The sequence below is a fragment of the Ananas comosus genome, linkage group 1, assembly GCF_001540865.1.
Source record: "Ananas comosus cultivar F153 linkage group 1, ASM154086v1, whole genome shotgun sequence".
NCBI classification, from domain to species: Eukaryota; Viridiplantae; Streptophyta; class Magnoliopsida; order Poales; family Bromeliaceae; genus Ananas; species Ananas comosus.
Window position 1 is genome coordinate 13,216,421 of NC_033621.1, and position 25,359 is coordinate 13,241,779.

Below are 25,359 nucleotides of genomic sequence, written 5' to 3' on the forward strand. Positions count from 1 at the left end.
ATCGGGTCGAGGTTTGTGGCGGGTTTCGGGTTCACCCCCGATATCGTATACCGCTACGGTGTAGGCCCAATGGGCCGATCATTACCTAGACCGGGCATAAAAGTTTCGGCCCATAATAGTTTTGGTCCACACAACAATTTCCTCGGATGATCACAAATATAGTCCAATCAGAATTCGCCACGTGTCCGTCAAACGGCCCCAGCGAAAGGTTAATCTAGGGCCCATCAAAGCCCATTTTGAATATATAAGAGATAATTACATATATATCCCTTCAAATTGTAGATATGATATATTACCTCCTATAAACTTTGAAATATCACGTAAATATATATATTTTGGGAAAAGTCAAAACTCACCATCTATATTTTTTGGAAAAACTTCAAAAACCCCCCATGTGGTTTCGTGTATTCTCACTTTGCTACCCTGCGGTTTAAAACGTATCAATTTACCCCCCTGTGGTTTCATTTTTATCTTTTCGGAAGCTTTTTCGTTAATATTTCGTTAAATTATATACAAAAAACTTCAGATAACCATCTATATTTATCGAATAGTCACTTTAGTATCCTTTAATTTTAACTTTGTCACTGATTTAAAAAAAAAATAATAATAAAATTGATAACAAAAAGATAAAAACGAAACCATAGGGGGGCAAATTGATACGTTTTAAACCACAGGGTAGCAAAGTGAGAATGCACGAAACCACAGGGGGGTTTTTTGAAGTTTTCCCATATTTTTTTGTGTATAATGACTATTTTGACCTTATCATGGTAAACTAAAGCTATTTGCTTTGAAACCTATAATATTTTTAGGGTAAACTTAAAATACCACACCTGTAGTTTCATACGTTATCACTTTAATATTTTGTAGTTTAAAGTGTATTAATTTAGTACTATGTGATTTCATTTTTTTCTTTTCGTCAGTCCTTCTATTAACTTTTCGTTAAATCATATACAAAAAACTTAAGATACCCACCTATAGTTATCGAATATTCACTTTAATACTCTTTAATTTTAATTTTGTTACTGATTTAATGAAAAAAATTAGTGAAAGAGATAACAAAAAGAGAAAAATAAAATTATAGGGTATGAAAGTGATACATTTTAAACCCCGGATATGAAAGTGAGAAGTGCGAAACCGTAGAATGGTATTTGAAGGTTTTTCATATTTTAACTTACTGGTTTAATGAAAACTACGAAGCAAAGAAGGGTAAAATAATTATTTTAACTAAAATACAATCATTTTTAAACTGGTCAATGATTATATTTATAAATTGTTAAACTTTAGGGAATATATATACAATATTTTTTTAAGTTTGATGGAATAAAAATGCAACATTATAACTTTATAGAAATACATTTTTAATTGTCCCTGTAAATAAAATAACAAATAAAGTAAGTTTTGGAGACAATGTAAGTAAATGGATAAGGGACATGTTGGATAAGATTATTAACATATTTATTTAAATTTGAAAAATATAAAAATATTACAAAATGCCTAGGCAAAGAAAAATTTGAATTAGCTTCTGTATTATTATTATTATTATTATTATTATTGGGTGCAAGGTGTTAGATTTGTAATATTCTTCTTCAGATTCTTTTTTGCCATTTTCTTTGTCATTTATTGCTTATATATGTGACATTAACTATATTTTCTTTGTCTTTTATAGTCTTATTATTATCTTATTATTTTTATATTTTTTTGGGACTTTGCTGATTTGTTCTAAACTATACTTCTACTGTAATCAAACTCTATTTTTCTATATAAATCTGCAAACATATTTTTTTAAAAAAAATTGAATGGTTGATGATTAAATTGTTGATTATCGGTCATTCTCAAAAAAATTAAGTTTTTGAAAGCAACAATTGTTTTATATTTTTTGACATGGTACCAGAGCAAGAGAAGGTTCTAAATTCAAATCTCGACCAGCTCCCAGTTTCGTATAATTTTCTATCATTTAATTTATGCCAACTTCGTGGGAGTGAATGTTTTGAATATAAAATATTAAAAATATTATTCTGCAAAGTTTTTGCAGATTATTTATAGGCTAGCAATCTATCAAATACATGAAAGGGCATTTTTTAAACTATGTATGTGCACTTATAATAGAACTAGGCTGAAATACTATCAATAACACCAAACAATTAGTGCTATTAGTTTTTTAGCCCTTGGATTGAGAAATGTGTGGTTAGGATGACGTGGGCCGCATAAGGTTGAGTGGGTGGTTGGTTGAATAGTATAATTTAACGGGTAAAAATAAATAAAGAGTTAAATCTAGTGGTGGAAAACTCGATAGTACCAAATCCTTGGTGCTATTGATAGTATCACAGCCGGACTCCCTATAATAACCCTCCACATTATATTTGTTAACAATTTGATTGTACATAATTGTAAATAGGCTCCTAAAATTTACTCTCCTTTTTTTTTAAAAAAAAACTAACACTTGGTAACCTTTCATTTGTCTTAATTTGGGGCAAATAGTAATTACTATTATAAACTCTGGCAAAAATCACTAATTATTTAGTGAAATATTTAATTCCATCGACTACAATAATTTAAACTAAAGTAAATAAAAGTGGAAAATAAAACTTGAGCAATACTATCTGTATATCTAAAAAGAGAATGTAAATCTTATAATCTATTTGTTCAAATATCAATATATTTTTAGTAATTTCATTAATTTTTTAATATTAAAATTTGAAAAGGAATGTCTAAATTCTTAGATAGATAGAGCAATATTACTTGCACCCAATATTTAATTTGCTCATATAGTGTTTTATTTTGTGCTAATTTTTATAGAGCAATGTTACCTGTACACCTATTTATGCGATATAAATTTTTTGCCTCACTCATTCAAAGAATATTCAATACCTACTAGTCTTAACATCTTTGTTTCTTTTTTTTTTTTTAATACTAAAAACTTAAAAGGGATTTATAAATCTATTAACGCATCTTTTTCACACCGAAATATAAGACGAATTCAGAGAGATTTCGCCAACAAAACCATAGGATAAGTCGCAAATCTAGGATTAAAAAAACTTATAAATTTTCAATAATAATAATAACTAGTGTAGGGACTCGCGTGATGCGGCGGACAAAAATATTTTAGTAAAAATTTACAGATTTAATAAACAGATAAAAATGTGAAAAAATTTAATAATATGAAAAACACAAAAAAAAACTTTTAGAACGAAATTACAATCTAATGGAAACAATGTAAGAAAAAAAAAAAAAGAAGAAGTATAAGAGTAAGAAAAATAATTATATAAATAGCCTAAAAAGATATTTAGAATGTCGTGAAAAAATTATAACAAATAATAAATGATTAACTGAAGAGGCTAAAATTTATATTTAACTAATCATATAAAGATTTATCTGTCCTATTCTCTTTCTTAACTCAAATCAGATTTCTCTTAAACATCAACTATTACTGCGTTTACCTATGAACATCAAAATTTTAATGCCACAATAGAATTAGTACAAAATGCAAAGGAACTGAAGAAATAGCAAGGAATATATGACGGCCATGAAAATAAATTTTAAAAGTAATAATAGTTAGTTTTAACTATCTAAATTGTAAAGACCCATTTTCATACATCCATAAACCAAACAATCTATATATTATATTAGCTTGTTGATGCAACAGGATAATTTAATCAGTGTTCTTATTAATTTTACTTTGTCAATTTTTATGTAACTCAAATAACTTAATTATAAATAATAGTGTACAATAAAGAAAAAACTTAAAGAATAAATCTTTCTTTCTTTATCACTTATTATGAGGCAACGCTTCGTAAAAAGTAGAAATTAATAATGCAGGAAATCAAAGAGGTAACGATTTTACGGGGGAGATGAATAGGCACACTATGGAGAAGCGAACAAAGAGCGAAGTGATTGGAGCATAACATTTAATAAGGGGGAAGCCGAAGAGGCAATGATGTTACAGGAAATGCGAGCGGACACACTGTGGTGGAGCCGACGAAGTGCAAAGCGATTGAAGAGTAGAAATCGGAAAAGAAAGAGACTCTAGAGGTGGGTCCCATGGGCAAAACTTAAGGAGATCATGCCATGTGGACTAAGATTATGGAGATTAATAGTGTTTTATAGATAATAACAGAAAACTAATACATCTAGCTTTTAGGTGTAGAGGTGGCATTGGTCTTTATACATTTAGAATTAATGTCAACCATCAAAATCATTAATCTACTTGCCAAAGTGCAAAATGATATGTCATGTGATGGAGATGTTATTAGAGGAGATTCAACAATAAAGTTTAGGGCAATGTGATAATCCTATATATGATTTAAATCCTTTTTGAGCATTTGGATAATGTTTGTGTACTTGGATAATGACAACTCAAACATATATATATATATATACAACTAGTGAACTATTGTTTGTTGATTGGTTATACTATATCATGAATATTTCCTTTTTATTCCAATGATTAAAGTAACAAATAATTATAAAATATTAAGATAACTTGCACCAATAGTCCCAAAATAAACTTTTAGATAAGTCTCATTCTAGTCCTCAAATTTTCAACTTTAACATTCGAAACTCTAGTCTCGTGAAAATATTTCATTTCAATTCAGTTCTTGTTCTAGTATTTTTTCCACTGGTAAGAAAAAAAAATTAACAAATTATCGACAGAGAAATACAATTGTACGCTCGAGAGTGGGAGTATAAATTTTGAACTCACCTATCCAAAGATTCAGAAACACTTTTTAGAATTTTAATAGTATTAAAGAAATATTGGTAATATTGATGTAAAATTATGAGTAATTAATTTGATTGATTATGTAGGATAAAATTTCTAATTTAATAAACAAAATTCAGTAATAAAATAAAGGATATTGCATGATTCATAACTTATAGATCACAAAAAAGTATGATTTTTAATTTATGCGTGAAAGGGATGCAATTGGATTTGGGGTCTAAATAGAATGATAAATGAGTGCCAAACATATACATATTATATATAAAAAAAATTTGTCCCAAATTCATTCCGATCCTTTAAAGAATAGAACGAAAGGTGGAGAATAGAACGAAAGGTGGAGGACTCCTCCTTTTTTTTTTTGTTGGTACATTTTATTATTATATTATTATTATTAGATAAAGTTTTTTTTTCCATTGAATTTAGACCACAATGAAGTTACTTCTATTTCCTAGTATTCATGGCGAAGTTCTGTGAATTAACTCTTGGTTTAACCCATGTTTTCTTTTTGGCCGAGCTTTTAGTCTCATCTACTTGTACAGAATTGATAAAATTATATAACGAGGGTCGAATCATTATATTCTAGAGGATATAAGACAATATTCTGCTGCATCGGTTCGAAACTTTGCCAATCGCAGAAAGTTTGAATCTGTTTAAAGAAAGTGAATTTTTCGTGAATCGGTTTGATCGACTTTCGACACTTTTTTTTTTTATTTTTTTTTATTCTAATATCTATTTTTATGTATTTACACGAACACTTTTATCTGTCCTGATCTGTCAAAAGTTCACTCCAGTTAAAGATTCAAACGGGGCGGATCTGGAGATAGGAGCCCCGCCCCACCTTCCATCCGATTACCAAAATTCCGTCCCACCTTTCGCCCAGATCCGTGCCACGCTAAAATATATATTTTATAATCCATCCCACCTCATAACCCATTTTCCGCTGGCGCCCCAAATCCGCCCGGCTAATTAATACTTTTTTTACAAATTGTAATATTATTTTTTTTATAAAATATAAATAATAATTTTTTTAGTAATAATAAATAATATTATTAAGTTATATATATAATTAGTAACATCAATTATAAAAAAAAAAATTATCAATCACGATTTGAACTAAAATTCAAAAATTTCAAATACATTATAAATGAGAGCACCAACTTATTTATATTTTGAACTATTTATGAATATATTATTCTTTAGGAATATTTTTTAAAAATATAATTTATTTTCAGGGCTGATTCATAACGGATAATGGCGGGACAGATTCGAAGTGAATTCGGAGCTAGTAAAAAATTTTCTCCTTTCCCACCCCGAATCTGTCCCGGATAATAAAAATCGCCCTTTTTCCCACCCCAAATCTGTTTACTTTTTTTTCATTTACTGCCCTATTTAGGACGGATCGGAGCGGGTGCAACCCAAATGAAGAGTTAAGTAGGGATAAAACAAAGGGGATAAAATCCAACCCATCCTAAATCCACTCCACTCCGCTAAGAAAACAGGGCGGTAGGTGGAGAACCCTCCCACTCTCGGATCTATCCTGTTTGCATCTCTATATATATCCTTCAAATATTATAATATGCATCTAATAAATTAGATTTTTAAATTTGAAATTCATGTGCATGATGATACTGCTTTTTAGATGCTATGAATGATATGTAGAGATGCTTGTGAAATAAATTATAAATTATAAAATATTATTTGAAAAGCTCTACATTGGAATATTCTCTGCATATAGCATATAATATCCTACAAATTAAGCATTTTATTTACTTAATTGGCAAGATTTCTAATCCAAGTTGAAAAATTAATCATTTTGACAATTGGATTCACCAAAAGTGTACAAAAAAGGTGAAAATTAATCATTTCTAATCCAAGGTGAAAATATTTAATCATGGTTTTTAGTAGGCCATTAATATTTAATTAACTTGATATATTGTGTGAACAATTATTTGACCTTATCCTTTTGTTTGATTTTTTTTGGGGTTAAATTTTATATTTTTTTGGTCAAATTAGTTTTTGTCAAAACTGATTTTCTATTTGAACCTAAATTTTATGTTCTTGATGTTTGGTTTGGAGGAAAAAATGAAACAATTATTATATATTCATGTTCTATTGTTTGGCTAAAACCAAAAAAGAAAAAAGTATTCTATACTTTTTATTATATTATATATTTCATATATAAATATGTACAAACAAATAATTTAAAAATATATTTAATATTAATATGATGATTTAAATTTTTGACTAAATATACTTTCACTCACCATTGTTTTTAGCAATAGGATATTCCAATTAATAGTCGGATTTGTTAAACATGATTCGAACTATTTAAACTTTGTAACTACCAAAATTTTCGATTTTATTGCCGTAGTTACGAAGTGTCAAATTCATGTTATATTAGTCATTAAAAATTGTTAATTATTAAATCATTTGAAAGTTAGAGGAATAACATAAAAAATTTATAAATTTATAATATAAAAATTTAAATATTTTAGATCATATTTAATAGTTCTCGTCATCGATTTGAATGCCGCGAAAACAATGTGAATTACAATAACGTGGTTCATGAGGTTTTACACTTGGAACACTTGAGTTTTCGTTTTTCTACTTAAACTCTCATTTTTTTTTTTCAGAAATCTATAAAATTAATTTTAAAAAAATAATTTTACAGTAAAAAAACATTTTAAGTGAATTTTACTGCAAAACAAACACGCTCTTAACATAAGTCGTGCTATTTTATTTTTAAAAAAGTAAAAAATAAATATATTAAATTACTATTTCTCTTTCTTTTTAATTTGTTAGTTAATTTTTTTACTTATCGTAATAATAAGGTAAATTACAAACTCAGATTTAAAATATTTTTGATAATTTTGACCCAACTCAACACCCCACCAAGCACTTGTGATGTGAGTGTGACACATCCACAGTAACTCATTTGTTTAAAATTTTAAATTTTACAAATTTAAAATCTTCAGTAAAAAAATATTCAAATTATATATAAATTTTCTTCAAATAATACTCAAATAATATTTTATTGAAGGCGACGATAGAGATGTCAACGGGTCGGATTCGGGGCGAATTTTTAAAAACCCGAACCCGAACCCGACTCCAACTCTAAACCCGAGACCCAAATCCGAACCCGAACCCGACGGATTTTAAAAATCCATATCCAAACCCGAAACCGACCAAAAATCCGAAACCCGAACCCAAACCCGAACCCGAAAATTTGAACCTGAAACAATTATTTCTTTTTTCAATATTTCAAAATATATTATATTAAATCTAAATTTTTAAAATATAAATTCAAATATAACATCAAATATATATATATATATATATATATATATATATATATGGGGCAATTTCACCACTACCCCTCTCAAATATGAAANATATATATATATATATATATATATATATATATATATATAATTAGGCTACATACTATTAATAGCACCAAGTCATTGGTGCTACCAAGTTTTTGGCCATTGGATTAAGAGATATGCGGTTAGGATGATGTTGGCCCCCTAGGGTTGAGTGGATAGTTGGTTGAATAGTATGATCTAACGGATGAAAATGATCAAAAGGGTAGATCTAATTGCGAAAAACTTGGTAGCACCAAATGCTTCGTGCTATTAATAGCATAGTAGCCGGACTATATATATATATATATATATATATATATATATATGCATGATGCGACTGGTTACTAACACAGCATATATGCCACACAAATTAGAAAAGAAAAAAGAGAGAGAGGATCAAATAATAATAATAATAATAAAATCAGATGCCCAGATGCGCGCCGAGAAGTTTGAAAATTAAGATCAGCATAAATAGATGCATGGAGAATTTTATTCTCCCCAAATCAAGTTGATGAGGAGAGCCCACACAACAAACTGTGAGCTCCCTCCCCTATCAATAAGTGAGCCTATTGGACTCGCCCAATTGGCGAGAATAGCATCGACTTAAATAGATATATATAGTCCGGTTATTATATTCTTATGAGTATATGTCTTTCTGTATTCATAAATTTTCGGCCATTAGATCTACCTCTTTGACAATTTTCATCCGTTAGATCATACTATTCAATCAGCAAATCACTTAATTCTAGAAAAACACTATCATCCTAATCGGAAATCACTATTATACTAATCGAAGACCACTATCATTCTAACCGCACATTCCTTCATCCAACGACTGAAAAATTATGAGTACAAAAGAGACTATACTCATAAGAGTATAGTAGCCAGACTCATCCTTTTACATAGGTCTTTTTTATGATGTAAATTATTTTTAAGCGCTTAGATCTTCGTTTTGAAACTTCTATGATAGGTCAATTTTAGTTTGTGTAATAAGTTTGTAACTTAAAAGTATGTAGTTGAATTCTTACTCAAAGTAATTAATAATATCATGATAATTCAAGCACTATAATATGCATATGTCGTTAAAAGCACAACGGACCTAGGGCTTGATAGTTGAATCTAAGATCCTAAATTTTAAGCCTATATATATATATGGGGCAATTTCACCACTACCCCTCTCAAATATGAAAATATCATAAATACCCCTACAAAGTTGAAAATATCATATATATACCCCTTCAAATGCAAAAATTTTTCACAATTACCCTTCCATCTAACGACTGTTACTAAAACTATGGTTGAAGTTGGGTTAAATAAAAGTTGAGTTACAAAATGACTAATTTAGCCCTAAAAATGTTAGGTATTATTTTGATAGCAAATAATGAAATAATTAAGGGGCAATTTCATAAGTACCCTTCTAAATTTTAAAAATAATATCTCTAGCACTAATTATTAGTGGGTAAAAAATAAAGAAACCCCTCACTTGTAAATCATTTTGAACTAGAACCCTTTAAGTTTTATTTTTTAACACTAAAAGAGACCTTGAACTATCAGTTTTTTTTTATTTTGACTTTACTTAGTTAAAAGTTTTTTAATTGAGATCTCTCGCATGAATTTGATAAAATTTTTAATTTTGTTGGAAAAAAACACTCAATTGCTAAAATTTTTTAAAAAAAACACTTAGGTTGAGAGGGTATATATATATAAAGAGTTTTGTTATAATACTATCGGTAGTACAACTTGGGTTACTATGATTTGTTTTTGATGATAGAATTTCCAAATTGACAATTAGCACCGTTAAATATGATATAAACCATTTAAACTATCTGAAAATCAAATTTCACGCTTTTCTGAGTTACGATCATGTCGAAGTGAACTATAGATGAGAGGGTTTTCATAAAATTTTACTTTATTGTTAACAATAAATTTTCAATTAAAAAAATTTTGTTTAAGCAGATCATATAAGTAATACTCTAATATAGAGAATTTTGATATCAAAATATTTTTAGCATGAGATATGTGAGTTATTTAAATAAAATTTTTAAAAATAAATCTTTAAATAGTTAATGTTGAATTCTACTATAGACAAATTGCATTATAACTATGTATAATTTAAAAGCGAAAAATCATAATGAGATTTAACTATCACACTTAATAGACTATGGATCTTTAATTGTAATATTTTAGAAATAATGTTAAATTATTATGTGATTCAAATGTTAAAAATTAATCATATAATTAATCTTAAATATTAAATGTTTAAATTGTTGCTAGGGGTAAAATTGGTATTTATAAAATATTGGACGGCCATTTGACTGAAAGTTAAGCTAAAGGGTATCTGTGAATATATTTGGGTTTAAGAGGGGTATTGATGATATTTTTCAGTTTAGAGGGTTATCCATGAAATTATGATTTTTCAGAGGGGTATTGATGAAAGTATCCCTATATATATATATATATATATATATATATAAAATACAAAATAAATTTGGGTTCGGATTTGGGTTCGGGTACAATCAAAATTCATATCCGAATCCATATCCATACCATCGAATATATCTGTTTCATTCGGTTTCGGGTTCGGATAAAATTTCGGATATCCATACCTATTGGCATCCTAGACGAGAAAGACCCAGACGAGATGGTCCACCATGGACCCGGTCCATGCAATAAATACAACCCTTGGGAATATCCAATGGTTTTGGTCCACCCATTCCCCCAAAACATCAACAATCATTAATTTTATTTATTTATATTTCTAAGAAAAAAATAATTTTATTTAATTATATTTCCTTTTTTTTAAGCATATTTAAGAGAAATGCTATGCATGGATACCCCCTCAGCTATATGTGATTGTGAATTGGGCCCCTCAGCTTTGAACTTTCAATATTTCAGAATCTTATTTTTATTTAAATTTTTTTTATCAAACTAACAATTTTAATAAGTAGTAATTTATAGCTAATAGAATTACAATATTTGGCATAATTTTTAACTAGAATAATAACTCGAATAATTAAATTTTTTAAAAAGTTAAATTTGAAGCGGTTTTGTCTAAAAGTGCTATAATTGAGGGGTCTCCGTGTATTTTTTGGCACCAGCAATTATTATTTAACTTCACGTTTTTTTGCTGTAAAATTTTTTTGTCCTTATTTGCAAAAATTTTTAAATTAACCCCACTAATTAATAATTACAGAGTTTTCGAGGGATTTTTGTGGATAGGCTCAAACACGTACACAGCGCATTAATCTCTCTCTTCGATCTACGCCGCCATTGTTAGCGTCTTCGAGCTCCTTCTCCTTCGTCGTCCTCGTGGCCAACTTCTTAGCCCCCCTCTCATGGAAGCGGATGTTTCAATCCACTCGAGTTGGGGTGCACAGGTGGGGTTTTCTCTCTCTCAAACGCAGTAAAATTCGAATTTTTCCAAAAATTTCGCACCTTTTTCAGTTTCCACGCTTACCAGGTTGGAAAAGCCCTCCTCTTAGATCTTTTTTCTAACTTTTCGATTTAATTGTTTAAATTATGCGTGGATTTGCAGGTTTGGGATGGGTCGTGGGTTATAAGCGAGCTAGGGATTTGTTGATTGGGCGTGGAGTGTTTTTGGTTAAAAAAAAAAAAAAAAAAAGCTCTTTTTAGGGTTTTGAGGAGATGGGAATGTTGAATAATAATAGTGGGAAGAGGTATTTGTTATGCTCGTTTGTTATTGTTGCTGTTATCTACATGATGGCGGGATTGGGAGCTGCGAATGTGGTGTTGATGGGGAATAACGTGACCTTATCCTTCGACGATGTCGAGGCGAACTTCGGTAAGCTTCAAAATTTCACCTTTTGTGCTTGTTTGATCTGTGCTGAGTATAAATTGTGCTCATTTTTTGGTTTTGGTTGGTATCTATGGCTGTGTTTCATAAGTTGATTCAATTTGATGTTCACTTTAGCTTGGTCACTATGGTTTTATTGTAACTTAGTTTTCGGGAGTGAGAAATTCGGAACATCTATTATTTTGCGATCTTAGGTTAAACAGATTTGTCTATTTCTATGATGTTGAAGCTGTATGAAGTGCTGAGAAATAGCATGTTTGAAATTAGTGTGTTTTTATTCTGAATCAGTTGAAATATTACTCAATTGGTCAGTAGATCAAGTACTCGATTGCGCACCTCTCTATAAAGAAAAGGGATTTGCGTTGTTAATGGAGATTACTTTGATCCTTCGAAATCCTGGGGTTTATTTCTTTGGCAATTTAATGTGTCGAAGCTTCTTGTTCTTCTGTAATAGTTCTAATTAAGATGGCTGTTTTATCTGTAGTACACTTTTGGTCCCATACTGATGATCTTTTGTTTCTGCAGCTCCGCCAGTAAAAGGATCAGGCGAATGTGGTGTACTGTACATAGCCGAGCCTTTGGACGCGTGTTCTCCGTTCACAAAGAAAGCTGTGCAAGGTCCGGTTCCCCCGTTCGCTTTGATTATAAGAGGAGGGTGCACATTTGATGATAAAGTTAGATATGCACAACGTGCCGGTTTCAAAGCGGCAATCGTGTACGACAATGAGGATGGTGGTGCTTTAATCTCAAGTAATGTGCCTTTCTTATCGCTATTTCTCCACATATTTTCAAATTTTAAAGCCTTTTCTTACTCAGTTCATAGTAAATGTATGCGTGCAGTGTCCATACGTGTATGATAAGTAATGTTTATGCGCCAACGTGTTATTATTTTGTTTTTTTGTTAGCAAAACGTTCTAGTTTTGGGATTTGCAATGGGCCACTCTATTGCTTCATTTACATGCTCGTGTAAAAATTTATAAATGTTTGACTTTATGGGAAAGAACTTTAGATGATCAGCTAAGAAGAAAAACTTTACTAAAGCAGGTTAATTCTAAAGTAGGTCTCATTCGTTAGAAGAAAAAATGCTTCTCTCCTAGCCAAGGATTTACGTGCTGTGGTATGGGGTTGTGCCGAGCAGTTGCCGCCATGGTATGTGCCGTACCATGCCGTGCAGCGCCGATGTGTGCCCTTCACAAAAATATCTTATGTGCTGACACACTACGTTACAAACTATTTATTTTCTTAGGCATCGGTAGATTCTAATTGTTTATTGTATATCTTTGTCAAATATTTTGCACTTTATTAATGTAACTTCTCAAAGAAAGAGTATTTTAAACCATGCCATCGGCATGGGGGTCATATCATGTCAATATCTTCTCGGCACGGGGGCACGGCCTGTGCTGATGGGCTCTTAAATCCTTGCTCGTACTTTTCCACTGCACCTTGGTTGCTGAGTTAGAACTAAAACTTAAAACGTATAATTCTTCAATGTTCTTTCCCTCATTTTGCAACACATGACTGTTTAATTTAGGCTATTATTTAGATGAAATCGCAAAACAAATCTCACTTCCGATCTACTTACATTCCTTTTCAGTAAGTAGCCAAGCATTTTAAATATATAAAAAAACTTTGCAGTGGCAGGAACTTCAAGCGGCATCCATATACACGCCGTGTTCGTCTCCAAGGCCTCTGGCGAAACACTGAAGAAATACGCCGGTCGGACTGATATTGAATTGTGGATTATTCCGACTTTCGAGAATTCAGCATGGTCAATAATGGCTATATCTTTCATATCACTACTCGCAATGTCGGCTGTGTTGGCTACATGCTTCTTCGTACGAAGGCACCGAATAAGGCGCGAACAGCCTAGGGTTCCTAATATCCGAGAGTTCCACGGGATGAGCAGTAGATTGGTGAAAGCTATGCCGAGTCTCATATTCACTTCGGTTTTGGAAGATAATTGTACGTCAAGAACATGTGCGATATGCCTAGAAGACTACAATGTGGGGGAGAAGCTAAGGATTCTGCCGTGCCGTCACAGTATGTCTCTTAAGCATGCTATTCTTCTTCCTTTTTTTTTTTTACTCTTTGTGTTTCTTTAGCCTGCTTTTTGAAGTTACTAATCTACTTTGATAAGTCATTTTACAAAAGGGGCAAAGTGAAACGGTTGTTTTGCACGAAAAAATCAAAATAGGGAGGTTATGTTTTGTCAGATCTTTTTCAGCGGTTACGGAGGAAAACATGTTATATGATCAGGGACTACATTCCCTGTGAAAATTTCAAGGAGTAATGCTGGAATATTACAGGAACTATCATAACTTTTACCCTCTTCCGAAAATCAGTTGAATTTTTGCTCACCAGCTACATGGGTCAATCATATACATGAATGTCACAATTTTAACTTCACGAACTTGATAGATCCTCCACTTCCTAAATGATGTGATCAATCATCTTCCATGATTGTACTGCACAATCCATACAGATCCTGAGCAATTGCTGAATTATAATCATCGTTCTTTAGTAAGTCGTAGAAGTTTCAACAACACTCATTACATGATGGAATAGCCTTCTGTGAACTTGCTATGATGCAAAAGAAGAAACTAATGTAGCGAATTCGTTGGTATGCTTAGGACAGAGTTTATGCTCTTTCCAATTTTATCTGTTGGTTTATAACTTAGGATTCCGTGCTCTTTCATTGTATACCGGTGGCACTTTTTTCTTTTTTGGTGCAAAGGAAACCACTGTACTGCTTTTGAATGCTTAATAATTTAAAGTACTTTCTGTATAATGAATACAGCCTGTCCTTTACATTCATTAAGCTGTTCATTAAAGGACTTTCTGCATTATAGAACCTGCAAATCTGTGAAATTGTGTATCGTATTTATGTATGTGCCCTTCGCGACCATACGTATTCGCATCGAAGCCCCTTCCAGGGTAATATATGCAAAAGCCATTTTCGCAAGCAGGGTGCATGCGAATAATGTAGGTTTTTTATGGTTATTTACGCAATTTCACATATTAGTGGGAGTGTATGTATGCAAAAACCTCTTTGTTTATTCATTTCACACTTGCTCTCTGACCTATCTAATCAATTCTTATTTCAGAATTCCATGCTCTTTGTGTCGATTCGTGGCTCACCACCTGGCGGACCTTCTGTCCTGTCTGCAAGCAAGATGCAAATGCTGGGATGGCCGCCAATCTTCCTGCGTCGGAATCCACCCCTTTGCTTTCTTCCAATGCACCGTCTCCAATCTCGTCTAGGGCGTCTTCCTTCCGCTCATCGGTTCCCGCATCCCCGTCTATACAAATACTCCCACCTCCCCATGCGCAATCAGTTTCCCGAACTTACTCCAATTCTAGTAATCCCCTCATCCCTAACCCTAACCCTAGTAGGTCCTATACCCGCTCCTCGGCTATCAGCATAAGCGGAAGCTCCGCCGACCTAAGACATCTATCGGCCTCCCACCGATCTCGAGCCTCTCATTTAGCTTCTCCGCAATCGTTGGGCCTTCCGATGTCCTCCCCAGTCAATTCAAGGCTCATGAATCCGTATATTCCTAATTCAAGCAATGCATCCCCGAGCTATCTTTATGGGTCTTCGAGCCGGCAGTCGTACTTACGGCACTGCGCCGAATCGGACGCCAGTTTGTCTGCTTTGGCTTCTGCACAGTCTCTTCCCGGATGTTGATCCTCTTCGCAATTCTCATACATCTTCTCAATCGGGGCTTTATCCCGGTTCGGCTCCATGTGATCGGCAACTTTGGTGTGCGGGTTGATGCGTCGGGTGCAAATGTCAATACACGGCGAATATGAGTTGCAGATATTGATATTCTCATAGAGGGTTCTATTTGGTGCTGTGGTTGTTTGTTTTCGTAGTTCTTTTATTTGTATCTGTCTTACTGGTGGTTTTGGTTTTCGTCGGAAAATTTACTATTTCGGGCTCGCATACTTCTGTCTAAACACTGTTGACACCTCTACTTTTTACACGACGGAATTGGTGTTGTCATACCTCATATACTTTGATTATTTTCGGAATGGATGTGAATAGGAAATCCAAATATTATGTGTAATTTGGAGTTCTCCACAATTTGATTATTTTTATCATTGTGGGCAAGTTTCTCTACTTGATTCCTTCTGAGAGTTCTCTGCAACTTGATATGTTTCATGTTTTATACTGCTATGTCCATCTTTTATAATTTTTTATGTTATTGGGACTATTATGTGCCTAATTAGTGATTAAACAATTGTTATATGATAATGCATGAGTAAATCTCAATTGGTATGGAATTTTTTTTTTTTTTTGTTTTCCCTGACAAACTGGGCTAAAGTACCTATGGTTTTCCATTGATTGCTGGCCTTGGTAATGATTTTATTTTATTTTATGAATGCCTCATATTTGTTTTAATGGGTTGATGGAGGTGGGAGCAAGATATTTAAGTAATCTGGATGATTGATGTTTTACTGGACTTCAAAAAAAAAAAAAAAAAAAAAAAAAAAAAAAAAAAAAAAAAAAAAAAAAAAAACTTGTGAAGCAGGCATGGATGTCTGGTATTTAGACTGCTGTCTTTATAAAATGTTGATGTATTGGTAAATGTATGTAATATTTTTAACTTTTTTTCATCATATATGCTAACACTTTAATGATATTTGTTACTTTTCTTGGTTACTCTGGTTGTTTTGCTTTGTCTTTTATGAAACTAGAACAGGGTGGGATCACGTTATACTTTTCAATCTCAATACGCAATTTTTTTTTGCAGTTCCATGTATAAAAAATTTCTGCATATGGAAAAATATCAACAGCAGGATGCATATGTACCATTCAATATAAATAGTATTAAATATATTTCGCGTTGCTGATGAGTGATGAATGATGTGTTGTCGTCGTGCATAAATGTTCCTGTCAAGAATTTAAGTGCCATAGTACGAGGTCGTGTCGGAAACTTACAGGCACGGACCGTGCCGGTCATAAAAAATTCATCTGTGCCGACACATAATAGTAAGAAATATTTATTTTCTTTAGTAATAAAATATTTTAATTATTTATTATGCATTTTTATCAAATGTTTTGAACTTTATCGAAAAAATTACTTATTAATTTAAAGAATAAAAAGTCTTGAACTATGTTATCGACACGGAGACTGTATTATGCCGATATTTTGTTGGTATAATACGGCATGATTGATACGGTCCATACCGATAGCACTTAAATCCTTGATTTCTACGTACAGGGGGTGCACCTAATTCGTTCTCAATGTTAATCCTTTCTTTTCTTAGTGTTTTATTTTTGGTTGCTCAGCATCTCATCTTTCAAACTAAACTTCAATATTTGCTCTCTCTCGAGCTCTCGCTCAGTGAATATTAAGCTTATAGATTGGACGAAATGCAGCATTGAACTTCTGCATGAAATGAACAGCCAATAGAAAGTTCAAATGAAAGAACAAATCTCGAATTAAATGAGACGCAAAACTCAGAAAAGGTTCCGCAATAACGTGAAAAAATGGGCGATTCTAGTCATTTTCATTATGATTACAAACATAATGCAAAATTTACTCCAAACGAGAAAGATTACAGCAAACATCAAACATTTCCAATCAAAGGTCTTAACACAGCCAAAATTGTTTCGCTTCTGTACACAAATATAAAATCACAATGAAAGATGTTATGAGATCCACAATTTGTGCATGGCGTGCAATTGAACCAAACTATTCGATTTCAATGATATGCGGTACATCTCCCGCAGCTTCGCGACATCTCCACCTCTACTGCATGTAGTTGCTTGGCTAAAAGAACCGGGCTTGTTTGTATTCCCCGAATGCACTGTTGCCACCATAGCTTTTAGCAGCGACTGTAACTGATTCCAGAATTTCGCTTTGATTTCTAGCTCCTTGTCGAATGAATTATCCTCGGTTGCTTCCACTACGTGGCGGGCTTCTAGTAAGTGGACAAGTGCAGCTTCGAGCATCTGCAACAGAATATTTGGAAACAATGTAATTACATATTAACCTGTTATCTAGGCATTATTGAATTAAAAAGATAATAATGTACAACTTCGCATGCAAACGAAGAATAAATACACAATTTGGTGATGGCGGGCCTGATAAGATGTGCCTGTGCATCACCGGCTGCATCGCTAATTTTAAACTCAGAACATTTCACTCTGAATGATTCATCGTAACTGAGAATCACAAACCTCAACAAACCTGCCAATGTAATATGACAAAGGATACCCTTTTCTAATCCACAGAGTAAGTCAAGAAGCAGGATCTGTTTGGTTCTTAGGAAAATGGAACCCATACATCCCGAGCAAAAGCGAAAAGCAACACTGTACAGTTTTAGTACGGTTTTTCCAAAGCCGAAAGCATAGCAGAACCCACCAGAAAACAGAAGAAACAAGACTGAAGCCAAGAAACTGAACTCTAGACATATTTATAGATTAAACAAAACTATCAAAACTATCACAGACAAAACTAGAAGTCATGATATGTGAACATTTTAATATATTAAAAGAAATCTTTGATAAATATCTTGATCCAGTGCTGTTAGAAAAGATCCAGCAGCTCAAGAGGGTGTATGTATCTTCATATAGAACCACTAGATCAAGTGTGTACGCATTCATATCTAAACATACATGGTTTGTTCTTCTTCTTTCTTTTCTTTTTTGGCAGGTTCAGTTTCAATTTCAGCGACCCACAAAAACAATAGCCAGACTAAAAATTACTCAATGATTTTTTCCCCCCATCACCAAAACCAACCCAATTTAGTTTCCATTAAAGCTGCCCATTTGGGTTTGCTTCCGGGTAAAAGTTTCATTTATTCATATTCATCGACATCCCAAGTGCCATTACACTCAGTTCAGATATATTTGCTGCTAACACCAAGCTTATGCCCTCATTTTCTGGGCTATCATATTGTGGCCAATAAGTTCAAATGTCTAGTGTTGCAGAATTAACCCGCATTTGATGCATGTCTATCATAAATGAATAATTCTACGTGATCCAGCTAGAAAAAACACGTTGTACCCAAAGGATCGCAGAGTTCATAAAGGGCAAAACAAGGAGCAATAAACAAGAAGTAATATTGAGAGACATACTGTGTTCGAGTGAAATGATTTCGAAAGGCTTGAAGAAAGGGCTGATTGCTCCATGAGAATATTAAGATACATAGAAGGATGCGTCTTCGGACCATAAAAATCTATAGCCTTTTGCCAATTCTTCTCTGCTAGAGAACCGTACCACTTGGCCTTCTGACGATAGTTATTCTCGGGCTTAGAATGCTTCATTTCTTTATTATCCAAATCCAGAAACTTCAAACACACATCTCTATGGTAGCAAGCAAGCTGAAAATGAGCAAAAGCAGCCTCCTGTTTTCGGAGTTCACCGAGAGATTCATACATAGACATAGCTTCCCTAAAAGCATCACTTGCTAACATGTCATGCTTTTTTCTATTTTTTCCTTTCTCATCACTTGGCAACTCATCGAGAAGTCTACTTTCATAGCTCTCAAGTGTTATGCTTTCTCTGGCCAAAAGCATTCCAAGCCTCAGATAAGTATGAGCATATTGTGTACACACCTCATTACACAATTGTTTATCAACCTCATTCCTAAAAGAATCCAGTTCTCTTTTTGCAGCACTATAGTAGTTCAGTGATTGCAAATACTCAAACTTAGCAGACTTGATAGCATTTTTATATGCATTTTGAAGGAGATCATATTTTGGAAGTTCATCCATCTTAGACACCACTTCTTCGGCCAATGCTCTTCTGCCATGGCCCAAATTACAGTTTATCAGTATTATATTGGTGTGGTCTGAAACTTCTTGAAATGCTTTTATAGCATCTGCAAAAGCACTTTCGGCACCGCTTAAGTTCTTGTTCTCGAGTCTATAACGGCCTAGTTCATTTGATGCCCACCCTTCTTTCTTCAAAATGGCGTAGAACTCTTCAGACTTAATAGGAAATCCTGCCATTGCATTCCTACCAGCATCGTAACATGTTACAGCGCAAGACAGGTTGTACTCAATATCTCCATATTTAGGACCTTCAAGAAACTTAAATATACCCCCACTTCTCGTGGTTGCATCTTTATTGGATGACTGAGAACTTGGTACTTCACTAGCAGTAGAATTGTGCAATTGACCATCTTCAGAACTATTTACAATTTCTATTTTGGGCGAATTACTTTCATCTTGTTTTCCTCTTGAGTATGAATACGACTTTCTTGTTAGCGGCTTTCTTTTTTGCTTTCTGGTATAGGAGGGTGTTTCTACATTGCTACTGCTAGCGCTGTTGCCGCTGTTTACTCTATCACTCTGGCAGCTACAGTTAATCAAGGAGCAAGAACTGCAATTCTGCTTATACTGCCCCAGCTTCTTCTTAAGTCGTTTGACCTCCTTCACGACTTCATTAGACATTTTCAGCTCACCACCTGATATCCTTTCTCTTTCTACAGGAACTTCATTACCCCTTGATCTGTGATACTCCACAAACACATCCCCCACAAGCATCCATGCCTTGGTCCAAAATAAATAATTAGAAGGCAAGCGCTCAACAACAAAATCATCATAAAAGCACTGTGGATTAACTGCTGCATCACTATCTAGACTAGGCATAGATGTGATAAACTCAGCATCATCAAGATGTTGAGGCATTGATCCGTAAATTAGACATGCCAATTCTACAACCTTGAGAGCCTGATAAAGTTGCCCATCCTCCTTATAAGCCTCCCCAAGAGCCAAATAGGATTCTCCCAGCAAAAGAACAAGCTTCCACATTTTTTGGTCCATTTTGGTTTTCGGAAGCCATTCCCTAATGTCGCAAACTTCTATACAATCAGGATCACCACACATGCAAATGGAGAAATTAATGGAAGATCTTTCATGGGTTTTGTTCGTGTTATCAGTAAAATCCCCTCGAGTGTTCTGCAGCTGGCGTTTCCATCGAAGAGATTTGATGGCTTGTGATACATGGTGTATTGCAGCTAACTTCGAGCAGATTGGATCAGCTATTGCCGTTACTACAGGAGAGGACATTCCGATTTGGCACATAATTTCCAAGTTATCCTCTGTTCTGGAAGTAGAACTGCTTTGCACTGAAATTTCTATTTCTTTATCTACAGCATGAGGAAAATCATTATCAAAACAAGAATCAGCTTCCGACTTTGATGCAGGAGATGGCTCTGACTCTAAATTTTGCAGAATAGTACCATCTTTGGTTGAAATTGCATCTTCAGCAGCATGAGATGATCCCTTCTCTTGCAGTTTTGATGCAAACATTTCGAGAGTATAATCTGAAGATTCATCTTCCAAGTCGGTAACAGTAACTTCAGATTCTAGAAGAAAGGATTCTGACGTTAATTCCAGCTCCTCGTAACATTGCAGAATGAGTCTTGCAAATTGTTCATGAGCATATGCTCGAATTATCTAGCACATAAAGTACATTCTTAAGACAGCAATTCAAGGAAAAAAAATAAAAATTGACACCTTAGCATAAGAAAGTCAACATACTAGGTGATCCTGCTCACTAAGGAAGTCCAAACATTTCTTGAAGAACCTGGCGCACTTTGCTCTATTATCAGGTGTCTATAGGAGAACATGAAAAATACAGAGTCAGCATATGTAGATAATAGCAAAGCCACAATAAAGAGATTTTGGTACCTTCGAAAGGGATAGTCTGTGAGCAACACGGTAGAGAAGAGTCCCAAGAGAAAACAAAGAGTCCCTTCGCCCTTTGTTCATTAAAGATCTACAGTTGCTATCATCATCATCAGTTGAATGTGTTTTCGGTATCACAGATAGATCAAACAGTTGCAAAACATCCTCTCCTGCACCTTTGTATAACTGACAAAGCAAAACATAAGCTCAATCAATGAAGCTAATATAAAGAGAGGATAAACGTAAAATAGACTAAATAGTACAAGAGACATCGAATCTGGAATCTGGGACCTCAAAAGATCCTAATACTATACCCAGTATGCGCCAGGATCTTGTTTACAATTATCCTGAAGGAATCTCAACACTGAAAGGCCATTTTGTTGGACAATGTGTGGATGAAAAGCAGGTGTGCCATCCTCAGAAACACCCTTAAGCAGAAATATGTCATCTGTTTTCAGTAGCTCATAACCTTGAACAACACCATTTCTGTGATAGCAGATAGCCAACTCAGGCACGCTCGCCATGACATTGTCAAGCCAAGCTTCAAGCCAAGTTAACGGAGTGACCTATCATATAAAGTACATGACAATTTTACAGAAAGAACCTAGAGAATCAGAAAGGCAAAACATTGCAGGGCCAAGCTTTTACCTGTCTTGAGACATCCCAGAGGTGCAAGCTTACTGAGACGTACTTCTCATTGCTGAATAAAAGCAAGTCGCTACCTAACAGCACCCGAAAATGGTGAAATTGCCAGAATAAAACCCTCAAAAAACCACTGCCGCCAACTTTTCTATGCTTCTCAGATTCTTGAACTGGGCCTCTTGGTTTTTCACCCACCTCTGAAGTCCTTTTGATGGGATATTGTCTTTTACCTTCTTGCTTGTTCTGCCGTGTGCTCCAGTAGAAGTTATCATGATTCGATTCTGAAGTACTCCGAGTATTACTAACATTTTTATCGAGATATTGAGATGTATTAACATTGGCAGTTGCTGAAGATACAAAAGTACCATCTCTATGTCCAAAATGTCCAGGTAAGATAGTGGAACGCGTTTGCTTCTCTGATGATGGTTTATGACCAGGTGGGCAATCACAAGCCTCAGCTCTCACTGAGTGCATTGCGAAGTTTAAGAAGATTGAAGGATCAGAACCTTTAGATTGGTTACTCTGTCTTCTGAATGTCTTTTCTCCTTCTTCAACATCAGGTCTATCATTCACAGGAAAAAGGGCGTTCAGATATAGTAACCATGAAAACTATATTAATGCTAGGCCAAATGTATGGTAGCCCCTATGCTATTCCAACTGATACTTAGTCATTGGACTTTTCTCTTTCTCTTAAGCTCTTTAGTCCCTGAACTTCCTCACATATTATGCTTACCCTGAGCATCGAAACAAGTCTAATTTTTTCTTGTAAAACAACCATTTAATCTCGTCCTGTAAAATAGCATGTATCACTGTCCTTGGAACAAGGTTAAAAAGGTTATTTCACATAATGTCACACGTCATGAGAATTTTTACCAAGTAGGGATGGAATTGCATCATGAACAAGTTCAGGGACCAACAAAGTGCTCAAGTGAAAAATCCAGAGACAGCCACAATATCAAGATAGTACAGGGCAAATCCATACATTTTACCCCTAATATTATCTGACAGCATACCCTGTATTCAAAATGAGGGTATCTCCAATACGGTGAACTGCAATAGATAACTGCGCTTTAGAGTATGGTATCTTAAAAATCTGCTTCAAGATGTCGGTTGGAGCCACTACATCTATGTCATCTCCATATTCAGTAAGCCCCAACACAGCAAGAGATTCACATTTTCGAGACAAATTTTGGCTAATAGGTCCGCTTTCAGTGTAAAAACCTGAAGGAAAGACAGTAAGTAAACACCAAATTGCTTCTTTTGTATATTTCAAATACATGAATCTCAAAGGACCACAAGATGACATCATTCATCCCCATATATGGAAAGCATGTATAGAAATATACTCTCAACAGACACATAAATGCACATTCACACGTGCAGGCTCGCATCCATGCATGAATGCCAACACATATGAACTAAACTACAGTTGAAGTTCCAGTATGACATGCATGATACCATCACGCGACTTAAAATTTTTTTCCGCATACCTATATAACTAAGAAGTCCAAGGGCAGTTCTTTGTGATTGCCTCCTGTGTATTATTCACTTTGTTTCAGGGCTCTCTGGCTATTTACCAACTTCCAAACTTCCCAATAATGATAGGACTGTGAAACACTTGGCTTAAAGAACTTCCAAATAACAAAGAAGGATGCATTAATTACAAATATGGTCCCTCAAATTTGAGATGTATCAATATTGTCTTGAGAGTTTCAATTTTAGCAATTTCGTCCCTAACGTTTGACCCATATCCATTTCATCATCAAAGTGTCAATTGAACCCTGAATTCTGACCTCAAATTCAAATTCATTCAATTGACCTACAAAAACCTACAAAACTACGATATACATACACAGATTAAAATCGATTTTTCATAGTGCAGCATTGAAACAAAGAAGAATGCAGTTATTTAGGCCATAAAACTTCGAAAGCAGGTTTTCTTGTAGACAATTGAAACAAATAGAATAGGAAAACGGGGAAGAACAATCACATTCACTACTCTTCGCCGCCGACGGAAACACCTTCTCAGGCAAATTAGAGAGAAGAGGAAGTGTATTGAGATCCGTCTCCGCCGGGAGCATCTGATACCTCGGAGCCCCAGCTCTACACCAAAAACGAGCTCAAAATAAAAACCACAACACAAAACGCATCCAAAAAGGGGGAAATTGAGGAGGAAACACGGAAAGGAAAGGGATTTACGCGTGGGGAGAGGGGACAATGGCTGATCGGAAGAGGGGGAAGGTGAAGGAGTCGGTGGGTACGGGGAGGGTGCCGCAGAGGAACCCCAGGGGCTTCTTCGGCTCCGCGATCTCCAGCTTCCCCACGCACTGGAGCTCCCCCGACCCCTCCATGGCTTCTCCCCTTCCTCGCTCCTCTGCCTCCCCCGCCGATGGCAAAAGCTCCGAGATTAGGACTAGGGTTAGGGTTTAGGGATCCCCCTTGTCGCCGGAGAAAGAGGAGGAGCTGAGCTTCGTGTTGCACGGGATCGCGCCATCGAGAAGCTTCTTGTAGGATCGCGTCTTAAATAGCCTAGTATTGGGCCGTTATGGGCCGTTAGAGAAAAACGGCCATTTTTAGCGGCCCAGTTTGGATGGGCTTTTCTTTTTTGTCTTTTTTTTTTTTTTTCCTGAGCCGGGTCGGATCTAGCCGAGTAGAATTAACTTAGTGCGGAATCATGTCCGGCCAGAACTCGGCCCAGGTCAGTTTCAAGAACAGATTTTACAAAATCCAAAACCCGAATAAAAATTTGAAATCCAAAACCGTACTCTCGAATCTGACCAAGTATTAAATTCAAAATCCGAAAGCGAATCTGAATAAAAAATGGAAAACCCATGCCCAAGACACCAAAATTAAACACGACTATTTAATATACTAAATATATATAGAATAGGTTTTTATACGGGTTAGGGGCTTAATAGTTGAACCCGAGATTCCAAATTCGAAGCCTAATTGCTTCATATTTCTACTTATGAGAAGGGTTCATCCATTGCATTTAAGGGCTCAGCTACAGACCTACAGTGCTCATGGACTTCGACTTGACGTATCTCACTCGACCGTTAGATTTGTTATTGTGTCTCTTACCATTAGATTTATTATGGACCGCAACCCCCACGTAAATTATTGAGCTCAACCTAATTCAACTTATTAGTTTTCTAGATCTATTATCACAGGA

General features: G+C 34.4%; 2 protein-coding genes across 6 annotated transcripts; one reads left to right on the forward strand and one right to left on the reverse strand.

Moving 5' to 3' along the window:
* Positions 11,285-16,047, forward strand: LOC109715797 (receptor homology region, transmembrane domain- and RING domain-containing protein 1-like). Of its 2 annotated transcripts, none has more exons than XM_020240973.1 (5): positions 11,285-11,459; positions 11,618-11,884; positions 12,422-12,646; positions 13,532-13,936; positions 15,001-16,047. In XM_020240973.1, exons 2-5 carry the CDS (start codon positions 11,728-11,730, stop codon positions 15,582-15,584), a joined length of 1,371 nt encoding a protein of 456 aa, XP_020096562.1. In that variant the 5' UTR covers positions 11,285-11,459; positions 11,618-11,727; the 3' UTR covers positions 15,585-16,047. The 2 variants fall into 2 exon arrangements, with proteins under 2 accessions (XP_020096562.1, XP_020096571.1); XM_020240982.1 differs by having other exon boundaries at positions 13,538-13,936.
* Positions 17,382-24,669, reverse strand: LOC109710674. Of its 4 annotated transcripts, none has more exons than XM_020233414.1 (10): positions 24,387-24,669; positions 24,178-24,290; positions 23,201-23,408; positions 22,553-22,749; positions 22,194-22,468; positions 21,860-22,111; positions 21,549-21,731; positions 21,399-21,473; positions 18,987-21,314; positions 17,382-17,858 (listed from the first exon to the last, which is right to left on the reverse strand). In XM_020233414.1, the coding sequence occupies exons 1-10, from the start codon at positions 24,536-24,538 to the stop codon at positions 17,556-17,558; spliced, it is 4,086 nt and encodes a 1,361-aa protein (XP_020089003.1). In that variant the 5' UTR covers positions 24,539-24,669; the 3' UTR covers positions 17,382-17,555. The 4 variants fall into 4 exon arrangements, with proteins under 4 accessions (XP_020089003.1, XP_020089009.1, XP_020088998.1 ...); XM_020233420.1 differs by having other exon boundaries at positions 18,987-21,004; positions 21,098-21,314; positions 22,194-22,749; XM_020233409.1 differs by having other exon boundaries at positions 22,194-22,749.

Excerpts from the sequence above, each read along its gene's own strand:
- LOC109715797 (XM_020240973.1), top strand. The coding sequence starts at position 11,728 with ATGGGAATGTTGAATAATAATAGTGGGAAGAGGTATTTGTTATGCTCG. Across the intron at positions 11,885-12,421 it reads CGATGTCGAGGCGAACTTCG|CTCCGCCAGTAAAAGGATCA; the intron begins GTAAGCTTCAAA and ends TTGTTTCTGCAG. Across the intron at positions 12,647-13,531 it reads TGGTGGTGCTTTAATCTCAA|TGGCAGGAACTTCAAGCGGC; the intron begins GTAATGTGCCTT and ends AAAACTTTGCAG.
- LOC109710674 (XM_020233409.1), bottom strand. The coding sequence starts at position 24,538 with ATGGAGGGGTCGGGGGAGCTCCAGTGCGTGGGGAAGCTGGAGATCGCG. Across the intron at positions 23,409-24,177 it reads GGCGGCGAAGAGTAGTGAAT|GTTTTTACACTGAAAGCGGA; the intron begins GTGATTGTTCTT and ends TCTTTCCTTCAG. Across the intron at positions 21,315-21,398 it reads TTAGTGAGCAGGATCACCTA|ATAATTCGAGCATATGCTCA; the intron begins GTATGTTGACTT and ends TTTATGTGCTAG.